The 12,666-nt window shown below is 45.3% G+C and overlaps 1 protein-coding gene across 1 annotated transcript in view; it reads right to left on the bottom strand.

The window, feature by feature from the left end:
- LOC127611191 (potassium voltage-gated channel subfamily H member 7-like) overlaps positions 1–12,435 on the bottom strand; it is a 31,940-nt gene extending 19,505 nt beyond the window's left edge. Inside the window, exons 1-3 of the mRNA XM_052081546.1 lie at positions 11,861–12,435; positions 11,367–11,597; positions 496–651 (exon numbers count right to left, since the gene is read on the bottom strand). Coding sequence (XP_051937506.1) covers positions 496–651; positions 11,367–11,597; positions 11,861–12,194 — 721 coding nt within the window. The 5' untranslated portion in view covers positions 12,195–12,435. The remainder of the gene's footprint in view (positions 1–495; positions 652–11,366; positions 11,598–11,860) is intronic.
- Positions 12,436–12,666: the final 231 nt, after the last annotated feature.

A 12,666-nucleotide genomic window follows, 5' to 3' on the forward strand; every position in this document is an offset into this window, starting at 1 on the left:
CAAAGGTCAAATACCCCTGATGTTGCACATTTAGAAACCTTTCAAAATTGACGCCATTTGCCCAGTGCAAGGCTAATGCAGTTTAACCGCGCATGGGTGGAGTTTTCGTTCTTCTCCTATTTTTGGAAATGGGTGCAGATAGAAAGGGGTGTTTGCACCGTTTTGGGCGTGAACACAGCCAGATTATTTCCTTGGCTCATTCCCTTAAAATTCAGCACAGAACAGGTGCACCATCACTTACACAGTGTGTGAATGGACTAACAATGCTGCATGTAACAAAGAGTTTCGATGGCGACAGTTTGACCCTGGAACGGATTACTGTATTACCACTGTTTTTCCCCAGGTCAAAAGGCCGGCATGGCAAAACAGATTGTATTCGACCTCAAACGTTGCGCTGTATCTTTTTTTTTTTTAATTTTTTTTTTAGCCTTTGCCGGAATATTTTGAAGGTGTTACGGGATTATATCACAGTGCGAGAGTTACGTGAGTACTCACTTTGATCAGACTTTGTGGGCGACGCGGGGCTTATCTTCTCTGCGGAGTTGTCACTCCCCTCGTCCAAAACGTAATCAAAATTCAGGATGAACATCATCACTACGCCCTCTTCGTTCTTCACTGGTATGATGTGAATGTTACACTGGAAGTCTGACCCTGAAAAATACAATACAATACATGCTGATTTATATAGCGCTTTCACAACAAGGAGAGAGAGAAAATAATGACACTAAACACTTGACCCGTGCATTACCCTTCTCATGAAAAAAAAAAAAAAACAACCCTTCCATCTGGTTCCCTGTGGATCTTTGAGAAAAAATAAGGAAGACTTGATCTGATTTAAAGGTCAATGCCTGCATGTCAGAGTGCATGAAAATAGCCCAGCTAACCCCTCGGGTGTACCATCACCCTGTATGCATCTCGATCTTATCGGAGGCTTATAAATAAAATGTCCTTCACAAATCCAGTCATTAGACACCATCGCAGTTGAATAGGATTGATCACGAAAAGCCGAGGGATGGGAGCCAATCACGAGGCTTACAATACGCTCAAAGGAACAATTACGACGAGGGAGCGTCATGCCGGGCCAGCGGAGCAGAAAAGCAGCCGGCGTCTAAACTTAGACTTGAACCCGGAATATCCTCAATTCACGAGTGTGCAGGATCTATCTGGGGAAGCGAAGGCTACCGATGCCGACCGACGTGTCATCACGCCAATCTACTCACCGCAGCCTAGAAACAGTAACACCAACACCGTCGTAGCTCGAGTGTTACAGTGACACAGTGACACCTTACATCAGGGGTGTCCAAACTTTTTGCCAAGGGGGCCAGATTTTATGTGGTAAAATGTCGGGGGGCCGACCTTGGCTGACATTCTTTACATTGAACAACAATATTGTTCAACAAATTTTAGTAAGCCAGTCTGTTTCACATTTCCATTTTTATTTTAATTTCAACAATCTTAAGAATTTCTTTTGGTTCATTTGAAACAGGTATATCACATGCAACTGCTTATTCACTTGACTTTTTCTTAAACAGAAGTCTCCTGAGTGCAAATTGATTGATTTGAAACATAAAATGTATCACCATGACTTTTCAATAGTCACAAAACCTTTGACTCGAACAACAGGGAAATGAACAAGCAATACACATATCCACAACTGCAAGGATCATTTGAAATATGACATATCAGTCAATATAAACACGGAGTGATGTCTTGTTAACTCGTGAGTGATGCCCTCTAGTGTCTAAATGCTATTACTCATTTAGTGAATGCTATTACACATTTAGCCACGAGAGGGAAGCAGTACTCTATGAAACATCACTCACCAGTCTACGAGACCTGAGTCAATTCAAAACGTGTTCCATTGCGCCCAACCTGCGGGCCAGACGGCACTGATTTTATGACAGGGGCCGAGGGCCGGATGAAATTCGACCGCGGGCCGGACTTTGGACATGCCTGCCTTACATCATGCAAGACGAAACCGCCTTTCGTTTTGAATTGATTTCATTTTAAACTGCGCCGCTATCATTCTAATTGATGCACTTCAAATAAATAACAAAGAAAAAGAGCATTCTCTCAAACTCGGCTTGGTTGTAGCTCTCTCTCTTGTTTTGCTTCTCTGACCCAAAGAGGACACACACACACACACACACACACACAAACACACATATATTACCAGTGTTCTCTAAAATCTCCTCGGGGCTCAACAGACACCCTGCCAGTAGCATTCATTAGCAGTTAGACTCGCTGTCTGACTAAATATAACAAGCTCAGTCTCCCGCTCCATGCCAGAGTTGCGTTGGAAGGATTTTTGCCGTCAAAAACTCCCAGAAGTGATGTCCTCACTGACGGTATGATAATGCGATTTGAAAGCGCGTGAGCTAATAATATATTTTGGGGACGCGGCCTCAACTGGGTTTATTCATTCGAGTCATGCGGCCGCGTATTATTGGCTCTAAGTTGTCCAACGCTGACACGCTCGTCTTGCCTGCCATCATGGGGCCGCAAAGACTCTCGGGGATGTTATTAGAAAGCCGTAGTTAAAGGTTCCAAAGGTAAGATTTTCAGCATCGTAGAGCGGAGGATCTTTGCTTGAGAACGATCGTACGTTTCCCACCGCCGCTTTAATTAAGCATTAGACGATCGAGCTAGCCGTCGCTTATTCCGCAGTAAATGGAAAATGCTTGACAACCCACTTAAATGATATAAAATGCATGACTTTTCTATTAGACGACTCGGCTTTTCACGTATTGGTCATCATTACAGAGTAGACAATGCATTCGCGGGTGTCAATGTGCGGCCCGAATGAAAATTGTGTTGGCCTGTTTTCTTTGCAGAAGAGGAAAGAACAGCGCCGCTCAAAGGCTTAGCGACGGGGGGTCCCCCACTCATCTGGTGTCCCGCTGAATGTCATCCCTGCCAAAATGCTTCAAAGAGACGCCTCCTTAGAGCTGTGAGAACTGAAGAATCAAGCGCTCGATCTGATCTCGTAATATGCCGTCAAAAGGCTCTTCGTATTTTGCTAGCCGCTATTGAGTTTACGCGGATGACGGCGTTTGTCGATTGGTTCACAATATTCACACGTTTCGAAAGGATCCACGCTAGTTTGTTATGGGCTGTTTGGCTAATGAATACTTATTGCGAAGGATGAGTTTGGACATGAATTCTTAAAGCAACGCTATGTAATTCCCTGTGCCCCAAAATAACTCAAATTAGGGTGGGCTGTTTTCATTCAGGTCGTTGATGGTATAGTGGCACAGTCACCGGACCTGCGGTTGGTGTGGGATCGGTTCCCACTCGGTGACGGTGCGGATGTGGTTGTTGAATGGTCATTTGTCTCTAAGCGTGCCCTTGCGACTGGCCGGCGATCAGTTCAGGGTGGAGTCCGCCTTCTGCCCGAAGTCAAAAAATAAAATGGATGGATGGGCGTTTTCATTCGAGAAACTAGCGTCAACGCCATTGCCATGGCAACCCCATATCAGCTCTGTTATTTGTCCTGATTGATGCTAGAGGAGGTCTTGATGTGTGGGCAATATTTTTGAAATGGAAGACTCTTTAATCCAAGATGCGATGTCATGCTCGGAGTAATTAGAGTGGGTTTTAAAAAAAGTCTTCACACCCCTGTTTAAATGCCAGCTTGTCGTTATGTAAGATGAAATGAGAGGTGCTCACCATCAATGTGACCTATAACATTAACTACTCGACTGAATGAAAGCCAAAATGGTTTCGGAGTGGGGTGGAAATAATTGTTTGGTTGTTTAAAAAAAAAAAAAAAAGTGGAAAGCCTACAAGAACATCAGGAATCCATCCAGGTTTAATTTGAGCTACTTTAAATGGTGACAAGTGTGCGTGCTTCCTCCCATTTCTCGAGTGCAACCACAGAAATGATTATTTTGACTTCCCCTCGCAATGACATTTGAACTGATCCATCTTTCTTCTCATCTTTCCAGATCGCCAAAACTCGCCGTGTGGACAGATTTTTCCATTCATAATTACGAATGACATCACATTTGATAATAACTTTGTCAGCCTTGATGACTTGTCATCCTTTAATTGCCTCAGCAGATGTGAGAGCTGACGTGCATCTGTTTGGATCCAATATTTTTTCTTAATGGGTGACACCGCTGCGTTCTGCGCTTGCACCTGGTATACGGAGGGGGTGGGGTGGGGGGGGAGTGCAATGAGATAATCAATTCATCCCGCAGTCTAATTGTGTTTACAACTGCCAGGAAGGCTCACACGGGTGACAAATACACCAAACCGACCAAGCAAACAAAAACAATGCGTTCTCCACCTGCCTGAGTGAACCGGATGCATATTAATTAAGTCCTGCCTTTCTTTTCATGATGGACGTTTCATTACGGTTGATTCTATTTCCACGATCAATTATTCAAAACGCCGCTGCAACATGAAGGGATCTTTGAGACAGTGACTCACGGGTCCCAAATAATGCCGTTGTTTTCGAAACTTAACTGGATTGAATTAATCATCAGTCCGCTTGGGAATTCATTTTGAATATTGCATTCAGCACTCGCTTCCTACAGATTACAACAATTAGTTTTTTTTCTTCTTAAACTGTGTAGCATGCTAAACGATACGACTAATAAAAATATAATATATAGATATGTTTTTTCCTGACCACATCTTCAGTGCAGTAGTGTGAATTCTGTTTGACGTTTTTAGCCCCTCCCCCATTTGACTGTGATGTATTTGTGGTCTCATATTAATCTGCATAAGCCGATCCGCTTCAGGTAGAAACATGGGTAATAACGTTGAGCCTTGATCTTGTTTTTTCCGGTTGCTTCTCTTCTACGGAAGGTTCAACCCATGGCGCGGCTTTTACACATTACGGCCACATACGGATCGTCGCCCGCTGGCGGACTCATTTAATGAATTCTGACAAGTTTTAAGTCCGCGGCTGTCCGGTTTCAGCCAATACGCAATGTTCCCGAGGCGTGAAGGGTGGGGGCATGCAAGCTAGCACTTTGTGTTGAGTCTTTGGGCATTGTGGCCATATCTAACGATCTCGCAGCTACACGCGCTGGCCTAATTTCGTCTTCAATCAGTGTCAGCGCAGCCATCGGGGGATAACTCTCAGCTCAATCCACATTACGTTTGTGCTTGCATTGATTGAATCGTGGTGTTTTGCCGTGACATCTTTTATTCTGCTTAATTTAGCTCAAATGTTGGCAAAGCAAAATGGAATGGATGGTAAAAATTTAAATCAGCAGCAACTGATTTGGAGAGGGGGGAAAAAAAAAGACAGATGGTATGAAGGGGAATATTAGATTACTTCCTCCAATACAAGCATCCCTGGAGATTAAAATAACTGTGGGTGAACATTCCAATCCAATAAAATGCAAGGAGCTGTGTTGTTACATTGCCCAAATCTCAAAGAAAATCTCTTTTTTTGGGGGGGGGGGGGTTAAGAAGGTAAAAAATAGGACTCATTTTCCAGGTTTCAAGCAGATCCAACACAGATTTAACATTCACGGTCAGTTATCTACTGACATTCAAGCAGTGAATAGCTTCAGTGCTCAGCGTAATGGTGACTTATGTTTCCAATCAATTGTTTAGATTTGTTTCTATGCCAGTCTGTGGAAATTGGTCTTTATGCGAAAAGGTCCAGTTTCGATTGATTGGCTTCAATTATGACTTGACACACAAAGTTGACAAAAATAAATCTTTAATTGTTCCACCTCTAAAAAAAAAAAAAGGATGCCGGCAAAAAAAGTGGCTCTGCTATGATCATTCATTCATTCATTCATCTTCCTAACCGCTTGATCCTCACTAGGGTCGCGGGGGGTGCTGGAGCCTATCCCAGCTGTCTCCGGGCAGTAGGCGGGGGACACCCTGAATCGGTTGCCAGCCAATCGCAGGGCACACAGAGACGGACAACCATCCAAGCTCACACTCACACCTAGGGACAATTTAGAGCAGGCATGTCCAAAGTCCGGCCCGGGGGCCAAATCCGGCCCGCGGTCGAATTTCATCCGGCCCTCGGCCCCTGTCATAAAATCAGTGCCGTCTGGCCCGCAGGTTGGGCGCAATGGAACACGTGTTGCATTGACTGAGGTCTCGTAGACTGGTGAGTGATGTTTCATTGAGTACTGCTTCCCTCTAGTGGCTAAATGAGTAATAGCATTCACTAAATGAGTAATAGAATTTAGACACTAGAGGGCATCACTCACGAGTTAACAAGACATCACTCCGTGTTTATATTTGTAAGCTTTTGTTAAATTGTTAATTATTATCATTTTATATTCATGCATTATATTCTTTTATGTTAGTTACCTTAATTATACTCTGTTTAATACGTCCTGAAATATTCTTAGGTTGCTTACATGTGATTGGAGAAGAAAAACAGGAAGGCGGGTCGTTACCGGAAGGGGGAGTGTTGGTTGGAGCGTTAGCGGGGAGCGGTTGAGGAGAGAAAAATAAAAGAGAAAGAGTTGTGTTCAAACGAAGTCGTCCTCTCCTTTTTGCCCATTCTAAACGTAGAGCAATCCATTTAAAACCTGCGAACCCTTCAACTTACATATTGACTGATATGTCATATTTCAAATGATCCTTGCAGTTGTGGATATGTGTATTGCTTGTTCATTTCCCTGTTGTTCGAGTCAAAGGTTTTGTGACTATTGAAAAGTCATGGTGATACATTTTATGTTTCAAATCAATCAATTTGCACTCAGGAGACTTCTGTTTAAGAAAAAGTCAAGTGAATAAGCAGTTGCATGTGATATACCTGTTTCAAATGAACCAAAAGAAATTCTTAAGATTGTTGAAATTAAAATAAAAATGGAAACGTGAAACAGACTGACTTACTAAAATTTGTTGAACAATATTGTTGTTCAATGTAAAGAATGTCAGCCAAGGTCGGCCCCCCGACATTTTACCACATAAAATCTGGCCCCCCTAGCAAAAAGTTTGGACACCCCTGATTTAGAGCGTCCAATCAGCCTGCCCCGCATGTTTTTGGAATGTGGGAGGAAACCGGAGCACCCGGAGAAAACCCACGCAGGCCCGGGGAGAACATGCAAACTCCACACAGAGAGGCCGGAGCTGGAATCGAACCCGGTACCACTGCACTGTGAAGCCCACGTGCTAACCACTGGACTACCGGGCCGCCTATGATCATAAATGTGTTATTTTTTTAATGTAGGAAAATAAATAAATAAAATTAAATAACACTGAAAATGCTTTTAAATTTTTTTAAAAGTACATTTTACTTTGACAGACCTAACTATATCGTGAAAAGATCCTTCGTCTTCGTCCTTCTTAATGAATTTAATAATGAGCCTTTCGGGTTGATTTTAAATGTATTTATTTTGGTATTAGCACACCTATATCATCTGGCGACAGCTAATAAAAAGCTCCAACAGATGACGTCGCTCCTCGGTGATGAGCTAGCATGTTTATAGCGTAAATATGTAGCATATGTATGCTAGGTAACAAGCACTCTGCTTCTTTCTGGTTCATATATGAAAAAAAATAATAATTACACATTACAACCAGGTTTGAGGTTCTTTAAGTCTCGTTTAGCTAGCTAGCTATCCCCCCCCCCAAAAAAAACATCTATCTATCTATCTTGCTAGCTATCTAGCTTTAGCTAGCACAGAACTCTGTCAGTCGGTTTGTCGCTCCATCCGTTCATCGCATCCCGTCCCATTATAATCGACTTAAAAATAATTCTTTAGTGGTTCAACGCCTAGCATAGAATCATCTCACTGTTAGCCCATTCTAAATCCCCCCCCCCCCTCCATATCAAACGCTGCTTATGAAAATAGATGCGCTGTTTTTGTAGGTTATGCATGCGAGTGTGGTCCAGCGCACCGCGGGCTTCCTCTGTGTGGGCGCGTAGCGTCCCCATGCTACTCGAGACCCCGTGGCTCGCAACCCCCCCTCGGTGGCGAGTCTCCTATGAAACCCTGCACCCACGCGTGCCGCGTGGCCCAGATCATTCAGCGCGGTTCGCTAAGCTGCCGCTGTTATGTAGTCATTATCCATTTAACTTCTCTCCGCTTGGTGTCAGCTTCCTTTTGTGAAGACTCGCTGCGGCGCAAAGTATTATTACACCCGCTGGAACCCGATAGCTTCATACGGCCATCAAGGGAAAGCCTTTATCTCATCGATTATTGGAAGAAGTTTGCGTATTTGCTATTTTGCCGGCCTTGCGAAATGTAGAGTAAAACGGCGCTTCCCGTGCCTATACCTCCCGAGGTCCCCGACGCTACTTTTATTTTGAAGCGTAAGCAGCTTAGCATTTTGCCTCATCATTGAGAAGAATCAAGGCTTTGTTGCCGCCCATCGCTTCGTCAAATCCCGACATCACGTTTTCCTGAGGATTTCCAGCACGCAGCGATTACTGAGGAGCGACTGCAAATGAGCAGCAGGAAGCAAGCAGCCTGCGCACTGTGACATTCAAAGCAACAGTATGTAATGTGACCTTAACAGAACACCGGTCCGGGGGCTCCGAATCAAGAGAACAATGTTGTATCTACAAAATTGTCGCGGTACATGAAAATCGCCGACTTCATTTTTCTGTCGTAGGGGTTAAATTTTTTTTTTTCCGTGTGATAAAAATCCAGCTGAAGTCAAATCAACTCCGGTCTGCACGATATCTGTTGCTCTTTTTTCTCTTTCACGATATGTGCTGATATGTGTTTTGCATTATTTTGAGATTGAAAACACAATAAAATAAATAAGAGCTAAATGCGTTTCTGAATATCGCAGATTTCACTTATTGTTGGGGGCTGGGGGGCGGCGTCAATTTCTTTTTTTCACTTTTGTGCACACCTCGTCCTTGGCAGAGGTCCGCACTCTAATCTAGTTTGATGTGCTTTGTACTGTGTGTGTGTGTGTGTGTGTGAGAGATTCGTGACAAGTATTAGATGCAGGATAGATGTGGGGGCTTTGGCACAAAAAAAAAAAAAAAAAAGATTAACTGATTTGAATGAGAAGCGATTGCCGGCAATGTGTCGGTGAGCGGAAAACGCGGCACGCAGCCGCCACGTTGGAGCTGTCGAGTGAAACATTCGGGTCGCTCGCCGTGAATGGTGGATTCCGTGATTGTATAGCCGACTCCCGATGCCTCCGCAGCGGTTTAATGCATTTTTTTGCTCTGTAAGCCGCTCCTTGGCCGTCACTGCGCTGTCAGCCCTGCCATCTTTATTCATGAGCGCACATGCGCCGTCCGTCTCAACTCCTCGGAGAAGTCTTAAGAGTTGCGTATCCAAGACGAGCGCCGAAGGTTTCCCAGACTCTTATCCGGCATGCTCGTAGGCGCATGATGTCAAGATGGAGCGCGGCTCATGCGTGGCGGAGCGGGCGAAACGGTGGGGGGGGGGAAGGGATTGCCTGAAAAATCCCGCTCGTCCCAAAATATATATATAATAATAAATTTAAAAAACGTGACGTTACTGCCTTTGCGAACAGGCCCTTGGGTGTTTTGTGTAATTGTCTCGCGTGTTTCCGAGACTATTTTTTGCCATGTGGAGCAGCTGGCTCTCGGTTTCCTTCCTCCTGATGAACAAGAAGTGGGGAAGGGGGTGGGGGGGCAAGGCTGGTGGCGGCTGATGGTGGATTAAACATGTATCCATGGCCTAGAATCGAATCAAACTCACAATTAAAAATTTAAAGATCAGCCTTTGTATGATTAAATAAAATATCCCGGCATTTTCGCCTTCATACATCACTCTCGGGGGGGGGGAGAGACGAGCTGACGGCGGCGGCATGCGGTGCCGAACGATGAATCGAATTCAAATCGACTTGGCAGAGCAGTAGGGCGCCATTTTGGAAATCGCGAAGGCTACGCGACACGTATTTGTTCGAATTGTGTAAAGGTCAAAGTTAACAACTCAAACGGAAGAAGATGCTGCCAATAAAGTGTTCCCTCTGCCTACATTTTAACCTCTAAAATTGAAATCGGAGTATTTTTTAAAATTGCACAGCCCGAACTTTATGACGAATGCATTAAACTAATGAAAAAAGACGGTGGACGCCATGCCACGCTGACCACAAAAAAAAAAAAAAAGCACGCCAGGAGGTGGTCAATCTGCGGATTGCTGCCGCTGAGCGGCGACCGCGGCATCAATTTGTCTCTGCAGCGCACCATTCACGGCGAATGAACGACAAGCAGCGGCGTTATCGTCGGAGCCAACGCGCCTTTGCATTAACCGAGGGCATTTTCTATGCAAAGCTGCCAGCGCCGGAGCCGGAGCCGTCACACGCGCGGCAATATTACAGATTAGTCAACTGATCCGTGCTCTAATCAAGCTACTGTGTGCACTGGCTGAAAACAACATGGCTTAAAAACCACGGATGCCCCGCGGAGGGATCCTATTCCATGTGCAAAAACGCCAAACAATTCACTTATGCGCAATGCAAACTGTTTTACTCAATGAAGGCTTTTTTTAAAAAAATATCAATCAAATCAAGATTAAAGAGAAAACAGAACCCGATTCTGGTTTAGGATTCTACTGTTCTTCGTCGTGGAGTCCCCATATTGAAATTCGTGCCATCGGCAATTTGGGAGTCTCCGACGTATTATTCATAAAACTAACACTGAACGACATGAACACAGTTTATAATAAAGAAAATGATCTTGTTTAGATTTTTTTTTTTCCTCCTCACCTCTCAGACTGATAATGGTCATCTATACGTGCGCAGGTTGTCAATGGCACTTGCTTCATCTCAGTGTCGAATATTCGACACGTTGCTCGGTATGACGCGGTGCAGTCAGTCAGTCAGTCCAAATGACAACCGAAATACTGACCGTTTGGATTCTGACGCGACCGAGTGCGATTATCTTTGGACGGGGGAGGATATTTTGGATGAAGGTTTTCGAGTGGATACCGTACGATTTGTGATTCCGACGTAAGTAATCATCCGGTTTCATTGAACTCATTCAGTACCGGCCTATTCAAGTCTGAAAAGACGTTTAAAAACGTCTTTGGGAGTGAATGAGTTAAAGGGACGGTTTGCCAAAAAATAAATAAAAAATTTAAAAATCAAATGCTTTTTAGTTTCCTTTTTTTGGGGGGTGGGGGTCCAGGCCCCCACCCCGTCTGAGAATCACCAACCTATCAGTGACAGAGGGTGTGACTTACGAGGTGCCAAACAGAAAAGATTCATTGACAAATAATGTATCTTTCACCACGCTTGGGGAAACGGTACAAGAGACGCGGGACGTCATCAATGTTTGCGTTTAGGGTGAGAGTAAGCGATACAGAGCTTCATAGCGATGCTCCACTTACGACGGCAATATCAGATCACCCCCCCCCCACCACCACCCCCCGTGCCTCTTGTTACCGATTCGGACCGGCCGACCGACCGACCCGAGTGTGTCACGCGAGCGCTCGGCGACTCACCGTCCTTGCGGTAGTAGGTGATCTCCACTTTGCGCTCCTCGGAGCCCCCCAGAGCCAAGCCCACCTGGCCGATGGCCTCCTTGTCCGTGTGCTCGCCGTGGAGGAAGTCGCAGGTGCAAGGCTTCTGCATGATGTCCGGCCTGGAGAAACCCGTCATCTCGCAGAAGCCGTCGTTGCAGTAGATGATGGCACAGTTTTCCACCCTGGCGTTGGCTATCACAAATTTACGGTCTGCAATGGGAGGGTGAAGTGAGGGGGGGTGGGGAGGGGGGCAGGAAAAAGAAATGTGAGAGCACCGTGCCCTGACCTTGGAGGTGCTCAACAGCCATTAAGGTGATACTTTCACCCTTAAAAAAATTTAAATTGAATAAACTACAGGCAAACATCTAAAAAATGGCCATCAAAACTATAAAAAAAAAATTCTTTAGCTTTATTTTTCTTTTCATGTCCTTCGTATTTGCTCAGCAATTAACATTCCGGCGAATGATACTCACTCTGCCCCTCGAATTTGCGGATAATGATCCCAAGGAAGGTGTTTTGCGGAGCGACGTGTCCTCTTCTCACCGGCATGTTTACTGGCAAACAAAAAAAATCTCCCGGGGAGAAGTTACAGATGTTGCCAGTTGGCCGTGCCCTCTTCCTCCGCGAGCATGCTCCGCTCCCGGCTTCAGCTCCGGCTGCGCGCAGCCTCCTTCCTCCCTCCCTTTTCCTTCCTTCACTTTCGATAACCTTCCCCACTTGTTTTATCCCGCTCGGATGCGAGAGCAGGTGAACGCTTCCTCGCTCGCCGCCGCTCGATTTAATTGCATTTGGCCGAGCATCTCGCATTTAGGGAGGGGGGTGGGGAGGAGGAGGTGGAGGAGGAGGAGGGGTAGGGAAAGGAGAAGAAAGCGATCCTGACGTCCGCGGCGGCGGCGGAGTGTGGGCGCGCTTTCGCCGAGACCGGTCGATGATGCGTCCCAGCCTGGTGACGTTTCTCCCAGGGGGGCTTAGTTGCCTCCACCTCGCCTAGACGACTCCCACCCTGGTGCCGAGGCAGGATTATCTGCGTCTGTATGTGCATCGCTGAGAGAGGGGGGGGGGCAACAAGAGAAATGAAAGGAATTAGATTTCAATTCGTTTCATATGCCAGTGCATACGGCAACTTTAGACGTATCATCAAAAAACAAACAAAACAAAAAAAACCTACATAATGACAAACATGTACACACAGTTTGATGGTCGGCGCCATTTTTATTCTTAAAAAAAAAAAATCAAAGCCGCGCTTACTTTTGTCCGCCGACGTCACAACTCGCGGCCA

This window comes from Hippocampus zosterae, chromosome 12 (assembly GCF_025434085.1).
Source record: "Hippocampus zosterae strain Florida chromosome 12, ASM2543408v3, whole genome shotgun sequence".
NCBI lineage: Eukaryota > Metazoa > Chordata > Actinopteri > Syngnathiformes > Syngnathidae > Hippocampus > Hippocampus zosterae.